The following is a 26,838-nucleotide window of genomic DNA, read 5'->3' on the forward strand; positions in this document are numbered from 1 at the left end:
ATTTGAGAGCTTATTAAATGAAAAAGATAAGGAAATAGAGAGGATAAGAGAAGAAAAGAATAAAGAATTTGAGAGCTTATTAAATGAAAAGGATAACGAAATAGAGAGGATAAGAGAAGAAAAGAATAAAGAACTTGAGAGCCTATTGAATGAAAAAGATAACAAGACAAACATGTCAATAGAAAAAAATAAGGATTGTGAATTTAACATGATCAGTATGAAAAATGAGAAAATGGGTATAAACAAAAGAAATAATGATTATTGTAGAGAGATATTGAGATTGGAGAGTATAATCTCGTCAATAGAATTGGAAAATAAGAATTTACTGGAAAAACTCAGAGATTGCAATAATAGTTCGAGTCTGAAAGAAATTTCTGAAAAGGGAATTCATGGTAATATAAATGAAACTGCCAGCATAAGTATGGGTGTAAAACAAAAGTATATACAAAGTCTGCAAAATGAGATAAATGATTTACGTGATCAAAATATTGAACTAACTGAGAGACTTTCTGAGTTAGAAATAAAATTAATGCAAAGTTCATAGCTATTAAAAAATTAATAAAGCAAAGTGCACTAGTTTATTTATTACTATAACCTATTTTTAATGTAAAATTTAGTGTATTTTCACTTTTTCCCTATAAATCTTGTGTGCTTAGTGCCATAACTATTATTAATTTTGAGTGACCCTTCGTTGTTGTTATTTTAAATTCTAGTAAAAAACTTTTTCAAGCGAGCCAAGTTTAATAAATAGATAAGAATTACATGAATAATTAGATTAAGTGGGTGCATGCATGATCTAGGGCGCAATAAGGAAAGCAAAATGCAGATTTGGGGTAAAAATTTGTATTCAAAAGTAAAGTATTATGAGTAAATTGGCGAATAATCAATGTGTATATGGGATAGTATTAGGCAACTAAATAATGGTATTTGAGTCACTTACCTGTAATTAACATAAGGCCTTTAGTCTTTAAGTAAGAATATATGTACGAATAGGATGTGGGGAGCGAGCGAAACTAGAGAGACCAGAAGACAGTACAGAGCCAATTACTTCGTGAACACATGTGTGATTATAAAGAATTACTATGATGAAACTGTGTGTAGAGGCGATCAAGTTCAAAAGGAGGAACGAGTAGCTCAAGTTGTAGAGGGAATAAGAAGGGTGGCAGAAATACTGATATGGGAGGATCAGAACAACGAGAATTTGTGCTTTGGATATATGTGTGAGCACAATGTAATAGACACACTTGTTTATTTGATAACGGAAAGAGATTTGGAATACAAAATAAGAAAGCAATCACTTCAAACGATATCAATACTTGTGCAAAACATAGGAAATATGCAGACTTTGTACTACATATTAAGCAAAAGCGCAATATCAATCTTGTTAAACAATACATTTAGCAGTTACGAAATACGGAACATAAGAAACAATGACTCACTGGATTTTGAGTCAAATATACACGCTATAAACGGGGATCAAGAGGAGTACAATGAACTGGTGTCGTATTATATAGTATTCTTGAGAACACTGGCTCTGAGACTAAACAATGATACAATAAGACTTTTTTATAACGAGGACAGATTGCAGTTTCCGCTGTGGACGAATTCTTGTTATTTTATAAATCATGGTGATCAAATGGTGAGAAACACCAGTAGGAATATAGTATTGAATATATTGGGAAACCAAAACGAGTCGATAAACGCGTATGTAGTGTACGAGGAAATAAGAAAGTACAACTCGAATCAAATGGAGGGAATTATGGATAAGTTAGACGAGGAGGAGGCCGGTTTTAGAAGCAGGATGGAGAAAATGCTCAAGGGAAGCAAGTTACTTCGAGAGAAGTCAAAAACTAGAGAGGTTGAAAGCAATAGTACTTACAAGGAAAACTGTAAGAGTCCGTCAGAGGATGCTTTTTCTGTAGACAAAAACGAGTCTCCAGGTCTTGTACAGACCATCACATCTCACCTAGTGAGACAAATGTACGAGTTAGCCGAGTTTGTAGAGAGGAGCAACTTGGAATGGCCGAATATAGAGGAGTACATATATAAGTTGTTTGAGATAAACGCAGAAACTGGCCACACTAGTAGAGAAGGAATCAACGAATGTAGAGAGACCGGGGAAGATTCGGTCTCGCAGTCATCCTATAACTACCATGTTACTCAAATAAAGGCGACATCTCCAATAACATTCTCCTATTCGGACGCAAATTCGCCGGAGCCGTACAATTCTCCCGTGGTTAATCAGTTAAGTACGAGTTTCTATGAGAGCTCCATAAGACCCTTAAAAAGAAGTCTGGATCAAATACACGAGACGTTGGAGCTTTTGAATGAGATAGTTTCGCTGAACATAAAGGCGATTAACACCCTGATATTCGATTCAATGCTGAACTACGTGTTTAGTCTGGTAATATTCCAAAATATATCCATAAGGATACACAAAATAAGTCATTGCATGGATCAGAAGTCGGAAAAGAACGACAAAAACGACTCATCACTCAAAGTGTATTTGTATTTGACTTACCAGATAGTTTTGTACTTTTACCAGAACAACTACGATTTGAAATACAACTGCGTGATAGACAATATATGGAAAATGTTTTTTGATCTTGGAAAGAGCAACCATTCTTTTGGGAACATATTCTCGACTTTGATTAACTATGCAAATGAGGATTCCGAGTTTGTGCTGATTTTTGGTTTGATAGACTTGCACTCAAACTACTACTGTAACGCCGGAATTGGATTTGGTTATGACGACAACCCATTCATACAGCTAAACAGCTGTTCGTCCGTTGTCACTGAAGGCGTTAACAATGACTGCAAAGGTGAGGGAGACAGCAATATTGAAAACGATATACGGCATGAGAACGTGCATAAGTACGTTCCCAACTTTGTACAAAGCTTTGTGGACAGCTTTAGGAGTTACTTTCAGCACAACAAGTGCATTCAGGACAGTGTGGCTAACGAAATAGAGATAGAGAACAGAAAGGAGGACATATACAGCGTCGAGATAGAGCTCAAAGTGGACCTGAACGTGCTCAGAAAGCAAAAGCACGGCAGCGGTCACGCCAATCACGCCTTGAAAAGAAGCAGTTCGGTGCCTGCAGGCTTCGCTGTTTCCGGTCAGATGGACTCGAGCAAAAACGGCACTTGCAGAGACAGGGACTCTCGCAGCAGTTTTGAGTCAATATTAGCGGTGTGTGAAAACCATAAAAGAGTGAATTTTGACTTTGAGAAGGCAATCAGCAGCGTGGAGATGAGGCTTAAGGGCGAATTGGAGGCGTTTTACAATAGGATAAACTGCGAGAGCAATGGAGCAGGCAAAGAATACATGCTGTACATCGTGCAATTCTTCGAGAAGATTTCCTACGCTTCGAATTTGAGCAACTACGAGATTCACATAAGACCACTTTGTCTGCTGGTCGTCGGCCTCCTCATTTCGGACATAACCAAAAAGACGCGAGGCTGTGTTTGGCTCCCCGAAGAGGAGGAGTGTCCGGTCAAAACGAGTCGAGGAACAGAGGGCTCCGGTGGTCCCAGCGGGGGAAAGAAGGAGCTTGGGGTGGAGGAGGTCTTCGAGGGAGTGCTGAAGCTGTTCTTCAAGTACTGCAAGTTCGTCTCATTCAGAAACATAAGTGACGTATTGAAGAGAGACTTGATCACAGACTCGAATTACAGCTTCTACGAAAAANNAAAAAGTGGACAACGTCAACTACATACTTTGCGAGCACTTTTTTGAGTGGAAAGAGGAAGATGGACTCCTAATTTCAAGGCTTTTTGAAAACAAGGGAGGCGGTAAAGCGCTCTTGTGGGCCCACAACGCTGTTTCAAGTCACTGCAGCCTGATAAATCCTAACAGATGCTCGGATTTTAGTAGAAAGCAGGGCGCCGAGAGCAAAAAGGGCCTTTCTGTTGGGAAGTGCATTTGGAACCTCATAGACACATATCCGTTCTTGAGGTGGTTCCCGAACACGATGTCCGGCTTCGGTGACGGCAATGGCGACAAGTCCATCTACATCGACAAACTGAGAATCAACTACAACAACTACCAGGTGCTTGAGGCTCTGGAAAGGGAGGCGGTGAGCGGAGGTTCGGGATCCCCCGGCTCGCACAAACTCATCAGAAACGCGAGTGATGAGAGCCGCAGCTCGAGCAACGCAACTGGCGACGACGGTCTGCTCCCAAGGGAGGAGAACAGAATAAAGATTACGCTCGATAAGTTCTACAGGGTGACTATACTGAGAGCAAGCAGGAGCAGAAGGCAGCGCGATAATACTGGTAAAATAAGCAGCATTATCATATTTGACAGCGAAAACTGCCGTTTGCTGTTCACTACCACACCAGGCACCAACGGCAACACAGGCGCGAGTGAGAGAGTGAACACAACGCTTGTCTGTAGATTTGACTACAAGGAATGCAAGCCGGTTCCAATCGTGACGAGGTCGCACAAAGCAACTCGGTACCTGGTCGGACTTCTGGTTAGGTACAAAAAGGAGGAGCTGAAGGGCCGCGTATATCTGAAAGACATAATGTACGAGTTGCCTCACAGGGACGAATTGTTGAATTCCCCAAATGTGTCCAAGGGTGCTATAATACAGACGAAGAAGGACAGCAACAGGACGGTGTGCCACCTAAACAACATACTCCTACCCATATATACAAGATTAAACTTGCACAAGGACCAGTTATTCTCGAACAACGAGTTGGACTACAGCGACTACGCAGTGTACATGGAGTTCGAGAACAAAAGGAAGTCGCAGGACTTCATCAGGAGACTGAACGCCCTAAGGAAAGAAATAGTCATAAACGAGGTTTACAGGACTCATTGTGACATTTACGACGATCTAAGGGCCTAGGCCCAAAGCGCCGCCTTCGGTCCTCCAGATGCCCGCCTGAGTCGATCTTAAGGCCTTGGCCAAATCCGAGTCGCGCCGGGACGGGTAACGCAACGAGTTCTAGGTGCAGACTCTCCTGGTGCTCTGCTTGAGTAGACACTGTTGCACCAGCATTAACGGTCCCGACCACTTCCGTCTGAAGAAGCAGGGCTATCTGTGCAGTTCAAATTAAAAGGTTCAGCAGTTCGACAATGCGGTTAAAATCCCCAAAGTCAAAGGCCTTTACGTTTTCGCGAGCATTAAGACGAGTTGCGGCGGAGGTCCCGTCACCGAAGGAACGAGTCAACCTGGAAGATACGTATTGCGTTAGATCTTGGATGACGAATCTGAAATACCAGACAATGCTCTGAATCAAGCCGGGACACTGAAGCAGTATCCAGTCGTCAATGAGGATGTAGTTCGTGCTGCAGTCGGGAGTGTCACCACCTCCGAGTCTCATCTTCCGCAAGATGGATGTCGGGTTGATCTCAAGCGTGTTTGACGAGAACAGCAGTAATGAGTACATTGAAGTGGGTATCGGAAAGCGCAGAAAGGTGTTCTTGCTGTTGAAAGACCTGAACAGACTCAGATACATAACGCAGTGAAAGGTCCCAACGTCGTACATTCTGTTGAACACGGCGCTTGACTCGGACAAATATACGCGATTCGTTTCGTCCGACTCCAGCACTATGTTATACGCCTCTCTTTTGCTCAAGGGATCTTCGTTCAGAATGGACACGAAGTGGTGATTAAACACTCTTTTCTTTGCGCTCGTCTTGTTCTTTATGTACAAAAAGAGTTTGTTGAACCTGATTGACTCGGCGAACCTGCCACTCCCCTTGTCTATGTACTTTATTCTTTTGGGCAGTCTTATGCAGGACACGTTCGGATACAAGGAGACCGCTATGCAATTCCGTATGATGTTCCATCTGGAAAACAAGGCGTTTTCGTCCAAATAGTCGGGTCCCTCCGCGTCTCTGATATTCAGCATTCTCGCAAAGTGCTTTGCCGTCTGGTAAACCGTCTCCATTTTGCACGGATCTAAGAATTTCGGGTCGAAGGGTAACTTGCGCTCACCCGTGTCCGCCGCGTTGGCCCTGAGTTGCGGCGTCTTGTCCTTGCAGTTCAACACATAGTAGTTGTAAACCTTAATGAAGGTCATATAGTCACAATTAACACCTGGACTTTGAGCACCGTCGCCGAAGCCCCTTGTCTCGAACTTCCACGGAAGGTCGCAGGTCAAAAAGGACGCAACCACTATCAAAGGCTTGATGCAGTCGAACATCAGGCCATACAAGAAAAGCATTCCTATGTTTGTGTCTACCGGCCATTTGCTCAGCAGCCTGCCCAGTGGAGTGATGCAAAGCAAGTCGTCCAGTGCGCCGTAACTGCGCAGCAGCTGCAGCGACGCCTCTATGGAGTACAGCTTTGGCGGCGTGAAGAAGTCGGTCAGAGAGTCCACCAGCCGTATCACCTCAAAAGAATCCTTCAACCCGTCTGGACGCTGTAGGTTCGGCCCTCCGGCAGCGCTGCCCCCGCAAACCCTGTGTTTCTCCCTGTTGCTGTCTATAAAGCAGAGGATGTCGAGTATTATATGCTCAACTGGCAGTCTAAGTATCTCCGGAGTGAGCTCCAGAGGCTGACCGGCCAGGTCCTCTTCCCTGTACAGTCTGAAGCACTTTCCCGGGCAAGTTCTGCCTGCCCTGCCCATTCTTTGCTGAGCGGATGATCTGGATACGAATACCTCTTGGAGCGAAGTCATGTGCTTCACCGGATCATACATCGAGATTCTAACCCTCCCCGTGTCTATTACATATCTTATGTCCTCTATCGTCAGCGAGACCTCCGCTATGTTCGTGGATACTATCACTTTGCGTCTGTCACTCATGGGCTTGAATATCTCCATCTGCTGTGAATAACTCAGATTTGAGTGGCACGGCAGTGCGTGTATCGGCAGCGTCCGGGACTCGCCTTCACCCAAACCCGCGTCATCCTCCTCGTTCAACAACCTTACCAGGTTGTTCACGTCGCTTATGCCCCCCAAGAACACAAGCACCGAGCCTTCGTCCCTCCCCAAAGACCTTATTATCGAAACAACATGATCCCTCAGTCTCGATATGTCCAGCGGCTTGCAAATCCGTATGTCGCCGTACGGTCCCCCAACGCATCCGCAGAAACTCGAGTCTCCAAAGCCATCCGGCTCCGACTCAGAGTCAGCGGCCTTGTTGCTGAAGTATTTACTTGTGAACGGCAGGTACTCAACTTGTATTGGAAACGGAGTCCTGCCAGGCAAACTTATCGTTGAAATCGCGGGACCCGCGCCCGCGCGGTTTGACCTGTTGAAGTAGTCCACGAACTCCGCGACCTCTATGGACGCGCTCATTATGACCAACTTAATGTCCTTCCTGGAGAACGCGATCTGCTTCATGAAGTAGAGCAGCAGGTCGACGTCCAGCGACCTTTCGTGGGCCTCGTCCAAAATCAATATGGAGTTCAAGGGAATCCTCGACTCGTCGGACGAGCCGCTCTTTTCCGGGGCGGTCAGCTCTGACCTTATTATGTTTGTGAGTATCCCGTGAGTGCAGTAAATCAGTCTCGTGTTTTCCGTTACCTTTCGATCCAGTCTGACTGAGTACCCCACCAGGTCGCTCACCGCAGAATCGCCGCCGACGGTCCTCCTCCTTGCGTCCCCGCTGACAGAGACCTCGGCACTCCTCAACTCGGCAGAAACTCTTCTCGAGACCGAAATTGCCGCCAGCCTCCTGGGCTCCGTGCAGTATATCATGCTACTCCCACTTTCGTCATGCTGCGTTATTCCCTCGTAAAGCAGTATGGGAATCTGTGTCGTCTTCCCGCAGCCCGTCTCTCCCTTAACCACCAACACCTGAGACCCCTTTAGCTTGTTTACTATGTCCTCAGCGCTTCTGCTCGCAGACAGATTGCCGTTCCTCTTGACTCTAATGAGGTCCCTTCCGCCACTCTTGGCGCGCCTCCTCGCCCTCCCAAGGCTGTCGGCGCCAAACTCCAGGGAGTCCAGTTGCTTGCTCAGCAATTCGCCCATCAGGCCGTTCTCGCCAGAACTCTTCTCGAAACGCAACTCTCTGTCCCCGCCACCTCCGTTGGGTCCCGAGCCCCCTGCCCCCTCGGTCCCCCTAAAGCCCTTGACCTCAATCTGGGTCCTTTTGGGCGACAGCAGCGCGGGAAGCTCGTCCTCATTTACATGCAAAGAAAGCCACATAACGCACACCCACGCAATGTAGTGTATTGGGAAGCAGGACACGCTTACCTCAGTAACAATGCACAGATTGCAGACGTCGGAGTAATCTACGTACACTTTGCTCTCTCCGGCACCGCCGTTGCCCTTCTTCCCGAAGAGCAAAGAACCCAACTCGCCGTTGAATGGGGCCGGTCTGGTCGACCTGCTTTTCAGATCCAACTCCTTGAGCAGCAAGTCCAAAGCAGCTTTGGCTTTGTCTGACTTGAACCCGGACTTCTCTATCAGCCTGACTATCTTTTCCCTGTCGCCGACGTCGACGCCGAACCAGTACTCGAGCCTCAAGCTTATGTATTTGGTGTTCTCACCAACGCCCAGACTCCTCTTGTCCAGTAACGCGTTCACTCTGTCACTCGTCTTGCCACGCGCAACCTCGCTTGCCAGTCTAAAGGAAACCAGTTTGGGTGCGGACACCACCGAGTCTGGAATGCCCACAAACTCACTAAATCCGTCAAACAGCCACGAACTGAAGCTGTAGGACTTTGACAATACCGGTATGTGCTTTCTGATGATGCTTATCGCCCTGGTTCTCGTGTTCAAACTCATAGACAGCGTCGGAATCTCCATTTTTTCCTTGTACTCGCTCATCTCTAACTTGTTCTTGCCCTCCAGCTTCTTTTTCAGCCTGGCATCCTCCTCCAAAGCCCTCTCCTTCTTTGTGATGTGTTTGTTTCTTCTCGTCACCAGCGGGTTACTTGTGTCCAGAGACTTCCACGCCACGTCCATTGGACTTGGAAGCAGCTTATAAAGCGGCCTGGATCCCTGCAAATGCTTCAGTGCCAACAGCGCCGCATAGTTTTGAGCCAACTCCATGTTTTCAAAGGACTCGTTTGTTTCAAACACCATCCTGTCCTCCTCCCTTCCCTTTGGGTCATCCAGCACCACACTGTATCTGTACCTGTCTCTTTCGCACGGCAACGTGTTGTACTTCGGCTTTGGCCTCCTCTCCTTTTGCGTGTAGTTGTGAATTAGGTTCTTCGGCGTTCTCATGTACGGCTTCATGTCAAAGAGCGGAACCCTCTTCACCACCTCCACGCCCCTGCCTACGGAGTCGCCTTCCTTTATCACCAGGACGTCTCCCTTTCTGCTAACCGCTGTCTTCAGTCCCGAGGCGTCCCCGACACCAACTCCCGTGTTTTTGTCTCTCCTGGAGGCGGCGTTCTTCCCAGCACTGCTACTCTTGTTTATGTCCGCCTCAAGACCCCGGCTCCTCCTGGCGTTCCTCATGGTCGCTTTTCACAACCAAACGCCCGGCCCCAGTCCCTCCTGCCACTCTCTGCGCGGGCAAACCTAATGCACGCTTGGTCCAATGGGCTCGTCAGTTTCAATATTTCCGGCACCTCTTACGCACTGATTTGTAGTCGTCCTGTATGTGTCGGTCGGGTACCAAGTTTCAAGCAGCCCCTACCTGATCTTGATCCTATCCCAAATAAGGAAACGCAAGACAGACACGCTTGACCCGGTCTCAAAGGTACACAAGCCAGAGAAAATATACTGAAAAAACACTGCCCGCACTTTCCCTGCTCCAACGAATATTCCACCAAAAGCTGATAAATTAATTCGAACGTCGGCGAACTACCTATGACTACAACTCTGTCCGAACTCAACTCACCGACACCCTGGTGTCCCCGCTCCGCAAGGCAGCACTCCGCCTATTGACGCTCCGGTCTTCCCTTAGGGAACGGAGACGGAGGGCGGGTAGGAGATCTCTATGTTTCATTCAAGCAGGCTTCAGTTTCCAGAGGGAGGACCGGAGCTCGTAAATAGGCAAGGGCCTCCCGACGTCGCTTTGCAGTCCTCCCACACTCTCCGGCCCGGGAAAACCAGAGTCACGTGGTCGGTCGGGCAGCCAACCGCAAAAGAAGAGCGGACTCGACTTTCGTTCGCGTCTGTGGCGTCATTTTCTCGTGCTGCATATAAGGCATCTGTTTCTAGATCCAGGATTAACGTGTGTACAAAGCATGCATCTCCACTTTGGAGCGTTCTCCGGCTGTTTGCTCTTCGCATTCGCGCGTTCGCTCCTGTCCGTCTTAATCAGAACCTGAGGAAAGCCGTCGCGGCTCCTCTCACTCACCAACTCGGAAGAGGATGCGCTTCCAGAGGAAACGGAGTGGTCGGGGTTGTCTTTCGCGCCGGAACTGCAAGTTGTCCTCGCGGGCGGGGCTGGCAAACGATTTTGAGAACTCGGAAATGCAGAACTCTTCGAGGCAAACACGGTTTTTGGGGTGGAATTGCTGTAGCAACTCTGGACACCCGGTCTGGACCAGCCATTCCCCGTCGAGAGACTCCCCGTTAGTCTGACGGAATTGGAACTCACACCCGCGGCGCTGCCGCTGAGAACCCCACTCGAAAGCGTTCGGCGGGAAACTATCTCCGAGCCGGCATTCACTGTCCTTGGAAACAGGTCTGTGGAGGATTCACCCGCATGAGGCGCGTCTTCTGCAGCAACTTCTCCGCTCCCAACGGACGCCTCTCTGCTCCTCTCCTTCAACACGAAGTCCGGGTCACACAAGGTTTCCATGCAACTCTCGCAATAAACAAGTATCACTTCAATGTCATAAAGGCATATTTTGTTCAAAGCCTTCGAACATATACCCAACCACTGCTTGCTTAACAGTACGTCGCCTCCAATAGCATGTGCTGCACCGGTGGCCTCCGTCCTTGCCGCGTCTCCCAGACCCTCACCTTTGCCAGCCGTCTGTTTCTCGCCGGCCTTCTCGCACTCACAGCCGCTGGAACTGGCGGCAAGTCTGTAGTAGGGAGCCCTCAGGCCAAGGACCCGCTCAATTGTGTTGGCAGAGGTGACTATGCCGCTTGTGTGCTGATATAGGGATGAAAGGGCATTGATCTCCGTCGCTGTTTGAGAGTAATTCAGGAGTTTGAAGTTTTCCCGAATCTTGTCCTTCTCGGCTTCACCTAAAACACAGGTCCGGCTACCGTCCTTGTTCGAAGAGAACTTATCTCGTATTCTAGGCCAGCATGTGCTCAGAAAGGCGTAAATAGATTCGAGAAACGTCGTTTTTGACGATATCACAATGTCCTCAGGTCCAACCAACTTTTCGAAGGCAACGTACTTTTTGTCTATGACCTTCTGCTCTTGCTGGTCCTCACGACCGTTACTGCAAATCTTGGCTGTGTCTATATTCGCGTCTTCCACCCCAAGGTCCAGCTGACTCTCCAAACTCCCAAACTTGAATCTCGGGGCGTGGCCGCCAGCGAAGTCTTCTGCAAACTGTCTGCTGCGGCTGGCACCGCCACCTCCCGATCCATCTCTTTTCGCCTTCGGAACAATGTACAGTTTCTGCGTCTGTATTTCATCTCTCACCAACACAAGAGAATCGAGCAACTCCCTTCTGTTTTGCATCCTTGGGAGACCCAAGATAAGAGACGCGAGTAACATCGACGCAATGTCCGAAGACAACACAGACCAATCCGCCTCCTTAACTAGGATCCTATCTATAAATTGACTGGGAATCCTCTTTCCAGTGGCGCCATCCCTATCTACAGTTATTAATATAGGTTCGTGAACGGGCGAAAAGTAGTACTTAATGGCGTTCGGAGACGTAGATACAGTTTTGAACTCCCTCTTAATATCCCTTATAACGCCGGAGTTTCCCAGTTTCCCCACATTTGGGGAATTGCTCCATATCAACAATATCGCTTCAATTATGAATGATCGCGGAGATATTTCTCCGTTTATGTATCCATATCCTATTTTTCTGATCATTTTCGGAACTGTCCCGACGCTGGTGTACAGCTTGTTTGTCGCAGTTAAATTCCACCTGTTTAGATCTCTACACTTGTCCTCTAAGCCCAACTGTATCGCCAAATCGTCTTTTACCACCCGAATGCACTTGCTCAAGTCGCTTATGAGCATTGCTCTCCACAATACAGAGTTGTCTGTGCACATTTTGGAAAGCGCCTCGTTGCTCGTCTCGTCCAGAGAATAGAGAGACGGCGTAGGCACATCGAGCAGTTGGGGGATGCTCGCGTCGCTCCCGCGGCCTTCAGAAGTTGGGTGAGGAAGAGAGGTGTAAGCGTGATTCGAAAAAGAGGAAGAGCGAGCGGAACTTCCGCCGGCACTGCCGTCAGCAAACCTTCTCTGCATCTGTTGTTGCCTGTAACTCGTCACTGCAATGGGAACGGTAATGTTTCCGCGTCTGTCAGCCGTGGAATGACATGTTGCCTTGTGGAAGAGCAGCTCAGATTCATTTTCAAATACAATAAACATGCAGTTTTCGTGTTCACACGGGTAGTGCTTTTGCTTCCAATGCAACTGCAGAGACGTGTAGTCCTTGTAAACGTATGTTATTTTGGGAGCACTGTCGGAATTGTTGCTTTCGTGATCCGGATCCGGATCCAACCCCATTTCAGCATCACTCCTCTGTCGACTGTTTCTTTCACTCAAAAGGGAACCCTCCCTCTCCTCGCAAATCACGCAGGAAAAGTGCTCGTTTTTAACGTGGTCCGAAAAGTCCTCCTTGTCCAAACACCACACTCTGCATACCGGACAAGATACGTGTGGAAGTATCGGAGGCTTCAAACGCATCTCACCCTTGGTCATATGTCTCTTTATATCTTTAATTCCGAACAAGAAGTGTTCCGGCAGCAGCATTGTTTCCCTTTTCTCAATACAAACATAACAACACCTAACGCGGTGTTTCTGAAACAAATGCTCTCCCAATGACTTTATGTCTTCATATGATGGCTCGTCCTCACAACCAGTTTCAAGATACCTGGTGTAATTTGGTCTACAATTAGGGTACCAGCATCTGTATTCAAGTACCTTTTCGAGATACCACTTACAGGCGTAAGATTCATAATAAACCTTGTATTTCTCGCTAAATAAGCCGTCGTCCATGTCTTTTTCCCTAGGATGTTTTAGTGCTGCACAAAAATCTGCGCTCCCGGTCCCCCCGTCTCCGCTCTCGCCCTTGCTGCTAAGTCCTGTGGATCCATCCATTACGTAGTCAAAGTACATTGAATTCGAGGTTATGTAGGCGCAATCTATCGTCTTTTTGCAAAACGGACACTCCTTGTTTTTAAGCAAAAACCTGAGTCTCAATATGCAGCACCAACATATGGCGTGCAAACACCTCAGGGAAAAGTCTATTCCGAAAACAACAAGGTCGTTCATACATATTCCACATTGTCTTGTTTTCTTACACGGTGCACCCGAAGCTTTGCCGTCCTCTCCAGAGTTCAATTTCCCGTACACACTTCTGCCGTTAAACCTGTCCTCCGTAATCCTCAGATCTATCCATTGCTTTATGTCCTTCCCAAACAACCTTAACTCCCCCTTTGATCCAGTTTTCTTGCTCATTTGGTGTTCGTCGCTCCGCAGGTCCCCCGCTTAACAGCGTATCGTATCAGAAGAAAAGTTAAGTATGAACGGCTCGTCCTACGTCCTCAAACTTTCTGATCTGTCCTGCTCTCCTTTCTTTTTTCCTCCGCCTTGTTTCTCTTAGTTGACATTGCTCTAAGCTTGGTTGGGCGGGTCTTTTTGTTTCTGCGCACTGAATCCCTTTCCATATTAACCCGACTCGCAAAGACGTGGAATGCCTTTTGGACCGGTCTTGTGACACTTAATGTGTTGTTTGTCCTTCAGAAGCTTGTTCTTTGGAGTTGGTGCCAGGTCCTTTAGTTGATCTCCCCTTGACATGTGTCTGACGACATACAATGACGGTCTGTATCACAAGAGGTAAATAACATGAGAAAAATAAGCAACAAGGCTTCTATATTTCTAAACCACAAACACTTTCACCCGGGGAACTCCAAAAACAGGGAAAAGTTGTGGTTGGCCGAGGAGAAGAAAAAGGAGGAGGAACGCAAACAGGAGGAGCTTTTGAAAAAAAGAAAAAAGGAACTCGAAATTGAGGAACTGAAGAAGGATTTTAAGACATCTAAAAAAGATTCAAGCGAGTTCGGCTCTACTCACACTTATCCGAGGTCAGAGATCCGAACTAGAGCAAACCTTGCTGCGCTTGGAAATGAACAGATTAGAAATATTTTGATGGGTAGAGGAGGACTCTCCCCTTTTTCCTCTTCGTCCTCCTCCTCCCCGTTCCTCGAGTCGCTTTCTGAGTCGAATTCTCGAGTAAAGAGTGCGTCTTTGAGTAGCCACTACTCGGTCTGGGGGTCCCACTTTGACTTGAAAACAAAAAAATGGGGATACAGGTGTTGCAAAAGCACAGACAAAAACTCAATTTGCACCGCTAAAGTCAGCGACTACAAAGACACAGGCTCAATTCCCTCCGAAAGAAACACTGATAACCTATCTGGGGGAAGCCGCGAAAAACCCCGGGGAAGCGACAACGGTTTCAAGGGAAAACAATACAAGGGAGTGTCCGAATTCCTGAACATCCTCAAAGAAACACAAGCTTCGTGACTTCAAACCCACGACATACTTGGTTTAGTCCACAGAGGAGCACCCACGTGTTTTACGCTTTTATTAAACTAAATTTGCCCTCCACAGAGTAACTTTCACTCCTTCTGTCGTTCTAGTTCTCTTTTGAACACAACTCTCCACTCTAGTTTACTTGCTCCCACCTCAACAGACGAGATCTTCACTCCTGATCCCCAGGTCTGCACTCCATCTTGGTTCGTACTCTGCCTTTCCCATAGAATTGAGGCCCGCGCTTCCCTCCTGACCCAAAACTACCACTTTTCGCTCTTATTTGTCCGAATCCTTCTCCTCCCCAATCACCAACTTTCCAACCCCTTTTTACTCCTGCCCTTACTTGGCTCGCATTTTTAGATTCATTGCCTATTCCCATATTAAATAAAGGGCGGGCTGTCGGTACGGGTACCAGGTGTCTATATCAAAATATATTAAAAAAGCATGCTATAATAAAAAGATTTTTAGAAGGAAAAAAGTATTGCAGTTGGATAATTAAGCAAGTTTATCGCTCGTTTCGCTCTTTAGCAGATCAATGAGATGGAATAGTCTGCGGCTGAATAGAGCTTTTAGTGCGAGTAAGGCAAAAGCACAAGAAGCACTTTTAGCAAAGTAGATGAAAATCTGGCTCTAACTAGGGCATTGAAATATATATCCTCAGAGCAGCGGAAGCGCAGGCAGACTTGCAGGACGTATAAAGACTTTCACGTGCAGACTTGTTTTTGTTTAGCAGTAACATGAATGTTGGAAATGTAGAAGGAATAGAGGAGCTGGATTCATTTAGCAAGCTGTCAAACTATCCCAGCTACAGCTCGTCTGGAATTTCAACAGTGGCTTCGCTCCAAAGCTACGATACTGGTCTGTTTGCGGACCAGTTTGGTTTAGTCTTTGAAACAGATCCTGTTGAGAGAAGCGTTAATGCCAAAAATAGCGAATTGGGATTTTTGAATAGAGCTAACCGTGAGGACTCTTTAAAAAGACAGTTTCTGAACAACACAGGACTCTCAAATGAAGGAGGAATCGGAAATCAGAGTCAAAATGACGGTAAGAAGGTCGATCACTTTGCCGATTCCCAGGTAAACGCAGGGATCAGGGTGCTTTACAGATGTGATGAATCCAGCTTTCCGGGTGAGAATGTCAAAAAGGAGGGACATGGAGATATTTTAGGGCTACCTACAAGTATAAGAAGTGGAGGCAGCTGCACTATACGGGTGAATGGCAGGCAAGTATGTGTGATTCCAAGTGTTAAACTGTGCAAAGAGACGGCTCCAATTCCGGCTCACTTCAAGAATTCCGATGAATTGGTTAACTACTATACGAATAAAGTACTGAGGTCGTCGAATTCCCTGTACTACATGGAGAAAAAGCTGCAGCAAGCTTTATATGGAGCGGTGTTTCTCGCCTATGAGTTAAACAAAGTTGAACTGTCCTCTTCACTTGAATTTGCCTTTCCTGACTCAAACTCAGACCCGACAAACAACTCGAAAGAAGACGAGCAGACCGGATTTGAATATGACAAGAAGAACAGAGTAGCCCTTAAAATATCTAGTATGAGTCTCAAAAGGAGAAAGCCAACATTAAAAGAAGATATAGAGGCGGAGGTCTTATATTCCAATAAAATGAAGGGACACAAAAATGTGTTGGAGTATTCCGAGATATGGCAGGATAGTTTCAAGAACATATACATTAAGATGGAGTACGCAGAATATGAAGATTTGTTTGAGGTAATGAAAAAAAGGAGAAAACCACTCACAGAAAACGAAGCAAGATGGCTATTTAGTCACATTTTCTCTGCTGTGACACATCTACACGGTAATTTAATGGCAATGAGGGACTTGTCCTTGGAGAATATCCTCATGTTCAACAGAGAACCGAGCTTCTTTGAACTTTCTAAAGACATGAATGTTCATGGAATCATCAGACCTGAGGATACTATCATATATCCAAAAATAACAGACCCAGGCCAGGCTTGTGAAATTAAAAGGGAGAAAAAAGACATCTTAGTCTCGAATCTATGGAAGGTACACGTCATGAATCCGAGAGACAGCGGATTTCAACTTCAAAAGGTTGAGTTCTTGTTCGGTAAGTCCTTTAGGCCTCCAGAAGCCTATTTTACGGGATCCTATTATGATCCAACAAAAGTTGACGTGTTTTGCCTAGGCTGGATGCTTTTATACACTCTGACAAAGTACCAGCCTTTCGAAACCTGCAGACTAATTACTGACAACATGAGTGACAAAAAGAGTAGTGAGGGATTCATCAACAACTTTTTTGGAAAAATCATTGGCACCAATAGCAACACGGATTCGATGTATATAAACAAAAGATACACTCCCAAGGACGAAAATTGGTCATACATTCATAATGGAAAAATTCACGATCTTTTCAAGAAAATAAAGGCAACAAGACTCTCCCCTCAAGTCCTCCATCTCATAGAAAATATGCTTAATCCCAACTTCAAAGAAAGGTTTTCCATGAATGACGTCCTAGAACACCCTTGGTTGAATCATTCTACTGTTCACAAGAATCCCACATCGTTTACCCCCATTATGTCCTCCACAATCACTGTACCACAGAAACAAGCTTCTCATAAACACAGACAGGCAAACAACATTGTCAAACCATCCTTATTTTTTGAAAAAGCGGACAATAAAAATCCAAATAACAAAGACAGAAAGAGCAAGTGCGATCTCAAAGACAAGAACCTGCATTCAAACACCAATCCCTCTTCCAATATAGGTGTTGGATCTAAAAACACCAAACTTGTCTCCAACTCCAATATGGCAAAAGATCAGGCTCAAAAGATCACTAATGAGCGCCTGAATTTCATGATCAAGAGGACAAATGACAAACTCAAAGTTACAAGGATCAGCTCCCTGTACTCACCCACACTTTTCAAAAAAGATCAGGATATTGAAATAATCTCGAGGCTACTTAACAAGAACTCAATTAACTATAATAGCCAATCAGAATCCAAAAGCAATGTCAACACAAACAAAATTGGAGACAACAATAAACACCCTAATGAGTCTCCAGAACAAGCAATTAACTATTTGAATAAATATCATGTACAAGCTGATAAGCTTAACAAGAAGGCTTTTTTGTTGCCACAAATAAAACCATCTGGAGTGAATTCTAATAAATCCGTCTACATTAGAAGAAAGAAAAGTGAGCAAAATTTCATTTCTGATTTATGGTCATTCTTCTCCGGAAACACAAACACTAATTAAACGACCTATTGACACCTATTGTACTTTTTATGCAAACCTTAACCTGTGTTACTATTACAAAACATTAATTGATATGCATTTATTCCCTAATTTTTGTTAACAAAGTTCCGTTTAATTGAATCTACAATAACTCCTCACTTCACATTAACACTCATTTGTCCAAGTGTTCATATATTTGCTTCTCGCAGAAAAAATGTTATTGTTTACTGATATTTTAGGTACCGATTTGCACTGGAGGCCATTTAAGTTCACTGTATTAAACCTTTATTGCGTAAAACTTCATTTGTTTTCTATCTTAAGAATCTAGAACTCATTAGTGAGTTTATACTAAAACCATTCCTATTCTCCCTAGCAATACTTCTTCCAGTAATGCCAGGCTGCAGCGACGAATCCCTTGATTTCAATAAGTTACTTATCGGATTGATTATTTTATTCATTGAGAAAAGTGAAGAGTCCCTCTCTCCATTTAAAGTCAAAGAGGGGCGGTTCTCAGCGGATCTTGAACTTGATCTTTGTATTGTTTTGCCACTATCCCTGTAATGTCCAATGTTCCCATGTCTGCTGTCAACAAGGCCATTATTGTCGCTTATTCTGGCTCTTGACGAATTCAACATTTGGTTCTTTTGCTCAAATAACGGGAAACCAAATCTAAACGGAATATTATTTGTTGTCAATCCCAACTGTTGGTGTGGTCCTTGAAGAGAGCCACCTCCAGATCTTTGAATAGAGAAAGACCTCACCTGTCCTCCGTTACTCTCAGTATTAGCACTATTATTTTTCCCAGTCACAGTACCCCATATATTTGAAAAAATTGATTTATCTGAACTCTTTGCTGGTCTAACTGTGTTATTACTTAAACTGCTTATGTTTTGTAAATTTGTTATGGGATTGAAAGCAACTTGATTGGTTTTTAAATATGATGTTCTTTCTGTAGATAATGCTCTCTGAGGCAAAAAGTTGTTCTTTGTCTCATTTCTCGCGTTGAAATGTATTCCTCCGAAATTCATCATGTTGTTACTTGCAGTTCTATTTGTCTGAATTGGATTCATCGTTGGTTCGCCAATGTTATTGTCACTTATTTGCGGTGGAACGGAAACATTTCTAACCTGACTGTTTTGTTTTTGCACAACTCTTTTGTTATTGTCCTGTTTAATGTCCGTGTAATTACTGAAATTACCCACATTTTGCGTTGAATTTACATCTAATTCTGCACTTGAGGAAATACCCAGCGTTCTTGTTATTGATGTTAATGCTGAAGATACTGTATTTCTAGCATATGAAAATAAACCATCTCTTTTTACCGCAGGTTGAAATGCACTACCGATATCAACTTTGTTAGAAACAAATCCACGATTTTCTGAACTTGAACGCTTTATTAAATTCGCACTTCTGGAACTCAAAAATCCACCACCCAAAACTCCTTTCCCGTTAAATTCAGATCTTCCCTGTTGCTGTGATTTGGAACAAGAGACCTTTCTTTCCAATAATGAGTGCGGATTAGAATTCATTTTCGTAGTCCTTTCATCCCTTCCTCTTTCAATACTTTGAGGAGATAATATCGGACTCTTGGTTTTTTGTTTATCCTCATCTTTTCTCGTTATGTGATTGTCCGGTGTTATTGATCTAGGATGAATTCCTACAACAATATTATTGTCAAATAACATATTTTTTGACGACAATTTTAAGTTGCTATTCTGTAATTTATTATTTGGGCCTATAACATTACTAACATTTTGATTCGAACTCAACTGAGGGTTTGGACTTGGATTTCTCATAAAGTTGTGAATCGATACATTTGAAGTGTGACTCGCTACTTTGTTATTGTTATTATTTAAAGGACTAAAAAAGTGTCTTTTATTAAGTGGGTTAAGGTTACTACCACCGATGTTTATCATTGAGTTTAGATTGTAAACGTTCATACCGCTATTCGTATTTGTGGAAATAGGATCCCCTATTCTCGGATGCAAGCTGTTGTTTCTGTGGAACGATAAACTTCTGGAAGGCAATAGTGTTTGAATCATCCTATTATCACCACCTCTTAACAAAATGCTGTTGATGTTGTTATTTTGGTTCAAAGTCGTGCCGAACGAATTGATATTTTGTATATTAAACGGAGTGCGTCTTTGAGCTTGAGTATGACCATAGGTTCCAATACCTGTATTTACTACAAATTCCTTTTTTAGACAATTGGACATTAGATTTGTACTTGTATTTGAACGCAAAGTTGGTCCTGCATTAAAATCTCCATCTAGAGGCGTCGAAATTTCCGATTTTTCGTTCTCTAATTCCTTCTTAATATCAAATGTTTCTGTTTTAGTATTTAATTCACACAAATCTTCGTAACAATATGATTGATAAAACCCAGAATTTATAACCTTGTCCATGAGTTTTTTACTTAAATCCTTTTTTAATATTTTTGAGATGTGGTTTTTTATATTTTCCAAATTAAACTCAAAACTCCAACCTGAACTCACGGAAAAAACAAACTCCAAATATTTTATCATTCTCGGAGAAATAAAACCAACTATTTTAGACAAGTCTCCACTCTTTACGCAATTATCGTCCCAAAGCTTATCTGATATTATCAACGATATCACAAATATTGGTCTCCAGTTGTGTTGACAAACCAAAAGATTTGTTTTTTTAACCAAATTATCCATGTTTATAATTGCCATCACAAAACTTGAAATGCTAAATCCTCCCACATAAAGCAAACTAAGAACAAAGTCAAATAAATCATTTATGTTCACATCCGGAGTTTTGCCAAATCTAAATAAATCAACTGATTTCTTATTCCCACTTTTCATAAAAAGTTGGTGGAAAAAAACGTATTTTTTTCTGTCCTCATCTAACTCATCACCACTGTCATCTTCACCTAAATCATTAAACTCTTTTTTCAGATTAACTCCAAGCCTTTTGTTCTCGTCACCAATATACTCTTCTAAACTTCCATCCTCTCCTAACCTATTTCCCTTGTTCTTCCTTGAATCAATTCTTTCACTCTGTCTTCCTCTAACACCGCCAGTTACATTGTTACCGAAATCACAAAAAGTGGCGTCCTTGTCATTTTTACACCTTTCAACTAGCGGATTAATTTTGTTCTTATACATATAATAAATTAACGGTTCATAGAAACTTTCAAATAGCTTAAAGTCGTCCTCATTCTCTTTGTTTACCAAAGATAACTTCAAATCTAGGTAATCATCGGACAAATTCTTAACAAGCTCATTCAGATAAACCAGATTTCCGCAAATTAACTTTCCTAAGTCATTCTCCCATTCATAAGAACTTATTTCATTTTTTGGATCCACTATACGGTACATACCGTAAATATTCTATTCAACAACTTCCAAAATGCTAAATCGACTTTTGTACTGATTCTATTTTTGGCTCTTAATGCTACTTATATGCAATTTATCTTATCCCAAGTAACACCTATTATTCATTTTAGTCCCTTTATTTCTATTTTTCGTACTACCGTCTTTTTAAAAATACATGCCTTTTGTGTAAGGCGTCTTTTTTATTATTTTCAAGTGGCGGGTCAACGTAACGCCTCATTTTTTTCATATCACCTCAAGACCTACTTTTCTTCACCACATGGAAAAGAGAAAGCGAGAAAAAGGGAATTTAATGTTCTCAATTTTTTCTAATAAACAAAAGAATCTGTTTATCCTCCTTCTGACACCTCAAACAAAATAAACGGCATTTCCCCCACACCAACTAACGTTTTACATATACATGCATGCAACTGCCTTTTGGCCTAGACATGCACACAGTGGCAGCACAGTGGGGAGAGGAGGGAGAATACAATAACGGTATGAGTAGCAACATCGTTTACTAATTAATCTAAATTATAATTAATTAGTTGTTATATTGAAATCTGTTCATGAAATTCACTCAGGTAAATGCCTTCGCTTCCGTTTTCAATTCCCGCATCATCCCCGTTCAAACTCTCGCAGGAAGGTTTTCGTGGGAGAAATAGTCGGGTATTATGCTTCTTCGAACCTTAACATTAATGAAATTAGTTTTTTAATCTAATTGTCGCTGCGTTATGCCATTTATTTCATTCAGAAACATTTTTTTCTTGCGAGAAACAAAAACATTAGAAAGTGTTATTCAAATCTTCACTAAGAAACAACTAAAAAAGAGATTTCCTATTTGTCTTTCATTAATAATTACTGCTCGTTTGCTCCCTGAAAATGGAATAAACGGTAAATCTAAAATTTAATCCCTATTCTACCGATTAGCTGGGGCCAGGAGTGGAAGTAGAAGTGCTCGTAGATACAGAAAGAATAGAAATTTGAGGCACCTTGTACTCCATGACGCTCTCTGTAAATTTTAAAGCCATCTCTAACAATTCTATACAAATACTTTTAGTACTTTTCCCCATTTCCTCATTTATCTTATCTGTTAATCCCTTTTTAATTTTGTTCAAGCATTTTTCACATGACTCGGTACTCTGTAAACAGCTCTTTAAACACAAAATAACTTCTTCTGAAAATCGAACCAACCAATCAATTAGACTTTTGCAATCTTCATAGTCATCTCCAAGATTCTTTAGAAAATCCAAAAATTTTGACCACTTTGCAGTGGATATATTCAAAATCAGCTGTTGTTTCACTGACGGTCTATTCGCAGTTTCAGAGACTGTAGGCAGAGGTGGAGGTGGAGGAGGGTCCGTTTCAGAGCCCAAACCTGAACTTCCATTGTCATCTGACCTTACTCGCAATAAAGAATGCGGCCCTACAGAGAGAAAAGTGTAAAAACTTATTAGGTAAGAACCGAACAAAGCAGATAAAAAGAACGGTAAAAAACCCTTCATTTTTATTTCACGAAAGAACAAACACTAACTTGGAGTGATTAATTAAAAAATAAAAACCTAATGATCTATAAATAGTGGCGCCGCTGTATGCTTTGCTGCAACATAATTTGTTTTTTGTATGTCTGCATGCAGGCACATGCAACGGCACATTAAAGAGTGGATATATCATATGTTTTCAATTTTGCTTAAATTAATCTAAATTTTAATTCAATCGCTTTTTTATTTTGGAGACAGCATTAAAATGTTTAGCTTCTGACACAAATCCTAGTTTCCTTTATATTTGGTTTTTTATTCTGCACAGCGTGATCTCCAAAAGTATTTTCTCTAAAACTATCTTGTATTCGTAAATTAAATGCGGCTCCGGCCTATCTCCCTTTTCGTAAAAATGCAAAAAATGTATTTCCCTTGCAATTAGTTCATCAACAAACCTAGACACTCTATCGCAAAGATTGTACTCCTCAAGAGTGAACCCCAGTCTGTTCATAACAAACTTGAGATGCTCAGAGGCCTCTTTTTTGCTCCCATCATCTTGAGGTTGTTCCTGTTCTGTCTCATTTTCACAGGGTTTTTCCGAACCTAAATTCATTTTAGAAACACCACTCACTTCAGTTGAATTATTGACAGAATTAGTAAGATTATTTCTGTCTTTCTTCCTAATTCTCTTTATCAAGGTTGTTTTGCATGCTTTATTTGTAGGTTTGCCTGAGAAAATATTCTTGGATATTAAAAAATCGAGTATCTGTTCACCCTCTTCGATATCTTCCTCTTCTAGTTCAAGCTCATTTTTGTCTTCATCATGCTCTTTATCGCCGTTTATTGACTTTAGTTTAGCAGAAATATTGTTAATGTCGTTAACCTCGAACGTGTAGTCTACATTCAAATCATCCAGTATCTGAATCAGCGCAAACATTAAGGAAGACTGCTTCCTGGAACACATAAAAAGTTCTTCAAAACTGACCTCCTCTTCATAAAGTTTAAGGCATCTTAAAAGAACAGTAAGATACCTTTCGTAGTGCTCAGAAAGTTCTTTGTTTGCTTTTAGTGTGCTTTCCTTAACTAGGATATGCTTTAATGGTCCTCCAATGTGGCTTTCTACCTCAATTGCAACATCTGATGGAAACATTGGTTCCTCTTTGAGAACCCCTTTGGACCTTTTTTGCTGTTTAAAATCCTTTAAGTTCTGCTTCTGTTTTGCATTCTGTATCTTAGTCTGACCCTTAATACCTAACTTATTGTTTATCGTTTGTTTAAGAGCCTTTATTTTGTGCTCAGTACTTTCGTTCTTACCTATATTCGGCTTTTTAATTCCTTTCATAATGTCAGATATGTCACTCTTTCCTAAACTTTCCAGTACGCTCTCCAGACTATCTACGAGGGAATTTCCTTTAGAAGGAATGAATTCCCTCTTCTGATCCTCTAATTTCTTGTCCTTGCCTATGCCACCACTTTTCATTACAATTCTTCTCTGAAGCCTACCGTCCCCACTAAGATCTGCCGGCAATTTAGAGTCGGAGAAATGCATCTGTTGGAACTCAGTTATGCGACCATCCAAAAAGCTGCCTCCTTTGAATTTCAATTTGTTCATCCTCTTGGAAACCTTTCTATCTTCCAACATCTTAATATATTTTTGAGGAAGATCGTTATAATCAAATCCTAAGTCCAATTTTTCGATAACCTCCCTATCCAGTTTCTTTTTCGGGCTTGGTTGACTACACACTTGCCCAAAATCCTCCAAGATTTTTCCCTGAAAATCTATTCCTCTGTCACCTTTGTATCCCCTAAAACCACTAGAGCAAAGCGAGCCATCTAGGTGAGAGTTTCCCAATCTGAATTTTATATCCCTAGATACTTTGTTTTCGTTCCTATATGTAAATCCCGCAGTTGCACTTTTAATATTGTCCCACTTGTTTTTTGCAGTTTTCAGAATTTCAGCTGCCTCCTCCAAATCGAAAATGGCGTCATCAAACTCCTTTGAATCTTCAAGCCCAAGCAGTTTCATACCAGAAAACCTCTTTTGTGACAACAAATAATTAAATATTGCAACCTGCAACATCTCCTTGAGTATCTTCGCCTGTTCGATCCCCCTGCTGACATTTATCCTAACGTATTCTTCCTGAATCTGAGAGAAAGAAACCTCTGGGCCTGTCCTAGACCTCTCATTCTCGCTACTCAAATAAAGTACGTAATATACAAATATTAAAATAACCCCCTTTATCAGCCTCCTTAAGATGTTCATCGGTCCTCTGACAACTCAATTAACTCATTCAAAATTAACTTTTCCTACAAAATTCCATTTCTGCTCTCTGCCTCTAAATAAAGTATCTCCTTTTTATTCTTTATCTTTCTATTTATGAGTTTAGGTACCTTTTAAATCAAAAAAAGATTTAGTTGGCGCCACGTATTTTTTTAAAACTAAATAGATTTGCAATAACATAGGTCAGGCGAACCAAAGTCCCCAGATGGCCAAAATTTGAACACAGACGGCAGTCTCTTTATTTGGTTTCTGTTGGAGTGAGAAAGCTTAATTGTAGGATTTCCGGTCACAGACCCGTAAAACTACGTACTATTCTGGTTTCATCTCCAGCTGACTTCTGCAGGACCAAATGCTGAGTAAGGAGGACGCAAAAAAGCCAATTGAATGCTGCTTTCCTTGAATGTTTCACAACAACAATCTTTGAATCGTCTTGACCCATCCCTCCCCTCCCCTTCGTAGTCTCGCATCCTGTGTTGCTCTCATCGGGCAAAAGATGACATGGCGCCAAACCTTTTAGATTAAATTAATTACCGTCTGACAAAAGAAAGGTAGGTATTGGTGTGAGATTCAAATGGGCGGAAAGGAGTTTGTTCTAAAGTTTGAGGAGGTAAGAAGGTCAGTTTCAGAGAAGATAAAAAGTAACAAGGAGTACCTGCCGAAGATAGAGTTTTTGGAACACATATGTTCGTACTCAACCCCAGCTATTTCAGTCGCAAGCAACTCAGAAAAGGGAGAAAACCTGCACTTCGATACTCTGATAGTTCCAGCACTCCCGAGATCCTTAAAAACTGAGAGAGGTTTGAAGAACCTTTGTTGCAGATTTTCCTATTCGAACAAGCCTTGTTCAATATCACCCCCGACTCACTATGGTATACTGAGTGACATATTTAAATACGAGGTTCCGAATGAGGTCAGGATTTATGCGGACAGATTTTGCTTGAGGAAGTTGATTGACTATTCTTTGGGAGCCCCTGGATCTGGAAGTCAAGATATATTGATCTCAGCTGCAATATCTATATCTGACGATGGGAACTTGATTTCAAACGACTACATTAATCTCATCCCGATTAACATAAAGGAGGGGTTTCCAAGTGTGGGATTCCAATTCGAGACTTTTTTAACTAAAAATGAGATACAAATAGGTCCTAACCCTTCTGCAGCTTTAAAACTCGTTGACTCCTGTCTTGTAATAGACAAAATATCTATTGGTGACTTTAAATTAATCAGGAGATGTGAAATAGATGCTGTAAGAAGGTCTCATGTTTTTGGGGATTCTGTTTACAGAACAGAACAAGACGAGCACAGAGACACTTTGAGGTGCGAAAACTGGGATGAAGTATTCATTGAAACGCCATCTAGTAATATGGACAAAAGACTCAACCCTCCAGCAAAGCTTATCATTTCTGACAACTTAAAGTCATCTAAAATCGTTCCAGACCACAGAGTTGAAATAAAGTCAATTTCCTGCAGAAACACTCACAACTTTTCGTGGACCTCTGTCTATTTTCAAATGTTACTAGGATGTACTCCCACGCTAATTAGAGGATGTCACAATAGGGGATTTTTTCAAAGAGGATCTATTTCGTCTTATCACATTTCCAGGGTAAAGGAGTACTCCGACAAAGAACCACTTTATTCCCAAGAGTGTATTGGGGATGATCTTTTGAAAAATTCCAGTCTTGACAAAAACACCCTGGCAATAGCTTTCTCGGAGGCAATACTTGAATACATTTGTGAAGATCTTATCAAAGATAAGATCCCTTCTTATATATACTCTTCATTAGGTCCGAGAAATCATTTCGTGAACGTCACACTTGGGAAGAGAGATGAGGAGTTGGTATTTTGCCTTTTGGACAATAAAAAGGACACACTTCCAGATATTTCCGGACCTATAAACAATTGGGTTTCACACTGTTCAAAATCATAGTCTCATAATTTGATACACTATTACTACTGTTCTATTTTAGTGGAATAACTAATTTTATTCTGT

General features: G+C 42.6%; 10 protein-coding genes across 10 annotated transcripts; 5 read left to right on the forward strand and 5 right to left on the reverse strand.

Moving 5' to 3' along the window:
• Nucleotides 1-7: 7 nt before the first annotated feature.
• Nucleotides 8-544, forward strand: FG386_003697 (myosin tail 1 protein; the record flags this gene model as incomplete). The annotated part of the gene is made up of 1 exon (XM_067343005.1): nucleotides 8-544. A coding segment is annotated over one exon (537 nt), but the record flags the coding sequence as incomplete, so codon positions are not given.
• Nucleotides 545-994: 450 nt separating this feature from the next.
• On the forward strand, nucleotides 995-4,853 carry FG386_003704 (uncharacterized protein; the record flags this gene model as incomplete). The annotated part of the gene is made up of 2 exons (XM_067343012.1): nucleotides 995-3,632; nucleotides 3,697-4,853. 2 exons carry the CDS (start codon nucleotides 995-997, stop codon nucleotides 4,851-4,853), a joined length of 3,795 nt encoding a protein of 1,264 aa, XP_067196807.1.
• A 202-nt stretch (nucleotides 4,854-5,055) lies between these two features.
• FG386_003705 (uncharacterized protein) lies at nucleotides 5,056-9,372 on the reverse strand (the record flags this gene model as incomplete). Its single annotated transcript, XM_067343013.1, has 1 exon — nucleotides 5,056-9,372. The coding sequence occupies one exon, from the start codon at nucleotides 9,370-9,372 to the stop codon at nucleotides 5,056-5,058; it is 4,317 nt and encodes a 1,438-aa protein (XP_067196808.1).
• A 670-nt stretch (nucleotides 9,373-10,042) lies between these two features.
• Nucleotides 10,043-13,468, reverse strand: FG386_003706 (protein containing ringfinger; the record flags this gene model as incomplete). The annotated part of the gene is made up of 1 exon (XM_067343014.1): nucleotides 10,043-13,468. One exon carries the CDS (start codon nucleotides 13,466-13,468, stop codon nucleotides 10,043-10,045), a length of 3,426 nt encoding a protein of 1,141 aa, XP_067196809.1.
• Nucleotides 13,469-13,855: 387 nt separating this feature from the next.
• Nucleotides 13,856-14,533, forward strand: FG386_003707 (uncharacterized protein; the record flags this gene model as incomplete). The annotated part of the gene is made up of 1 exon (XM_067343015.1): nucleotides 13,856-14,533. The coding sequence occupies one exon, from the start codon at nucleotides 13,856-13,858 to the stop codon at nucleotides 14,531-14,533; it is 678 nt and encodes a 225-aa protein (XP_067196810.1).
• Nucleotides 14,534-15,279: 746 nt separating this feature from the next.
• Nucleotides 15,280-17,772, forward strand: FG386_003708 (uncharacterized protein; the record flags this gene model as incomplete). Its single annotated transcript, XM_067343016.1, has 1 exon — nucleotides 15,280-17,772. One exon carries the CDS (start codon nucleotides 15,280-15,282, stop codon nucleotides 17,770-17,772), a length of 2,493 nt encoding a protein of 830 aa, XP_067196811.1.
• Nucleotides 17,773-18,062: 290 nt separating this feature from the next.
• Nucleotides 18,063-21,095, reverse strand: FG386_003709 (ppg3 protein; the record flags this gene model as incomplete). Its single annotated transcript, XM_067343017.1, has 1 exon — nucleotides 18,063-21,095. One exon carries the CDS (start codon nucleotides 21,093-21,095, stop codon nucleotides 18,063-18,065), a length of 3,033 nt encoding a protein of 1,010 aa, XP_067196812.1.
• A 920-nt stretch (nucleotides 21,096-22,015) lies between these two features.
• Nucleotides 22,016-22,594, reverse strand: FG386_003710 (uncharacterized protein; the record flags this gene model as incomplete). The annotated part of the gene is made up of 1 exon (XM_067343018.1): nucleotides 22,016-22,594. One exon carries the CDS (start codon nucleotides 22,592-22,594, stop codon nucleotides 22,016-22,018), a length of 579 nt encoding a protein of 192 aa, XP_067196813.1.
• A 274-nt stretch (nucleotides 22,595-22,868) lies between these two features.
• Nucleotides 22,869-24,830, reverse strand: FG386_003711 (uncharacterized protein; the record flags this gene model as incomplete). The annotated part of the gene is made up of 1 exon (XM_067343019.1): nucleotides 22,869-24,830. The coding sequence occupies one exon, from the start codon at nucleotides 24,828-24,830 to the stop codon at nucleotides 22,869-22,871; it is 1,962 nt and encodes a 653-aa protein (XP_067196814.1).
• Nucleotides 24,831-25,419: 589 nt separating this feature from the next.
• On the forward strand, nucleotides 25,420-26,775 carry FG386_003698 (uncharacterized protein; the record flags this gene model as incomplete). The annotated part of the gene is made up of 1 exon (XM_067343006.1): nucleotides 25,420-26,775. The coding sequence occupies one exon, from the start codon at nucleotides 25,420-25,422 to the stop codon at nucleotides 26,773-26,775; it is 1,356 nt and encodes a 451-aa protein (XP_067196801.1).
• Nucleotides 26,776-26,838: the final 63 nt, after the last annotated feature.

This window comes from Cryptosporidium ryanae (assembly GCF_009792415.1).
Source record: "Cryptosporidium ryanae isolate 45019 chromosome Unknown contig_96, whole genome shotgun sequence".
In the NCBI taxonomy this organism is placed as follows: domain Eukaryota; phylum Apicomplexa; class Conoidasida; order Eucoccidiorida; family Cryptosporidiidae; genus Cryptosporidium; species Cryptosporidium ryanae.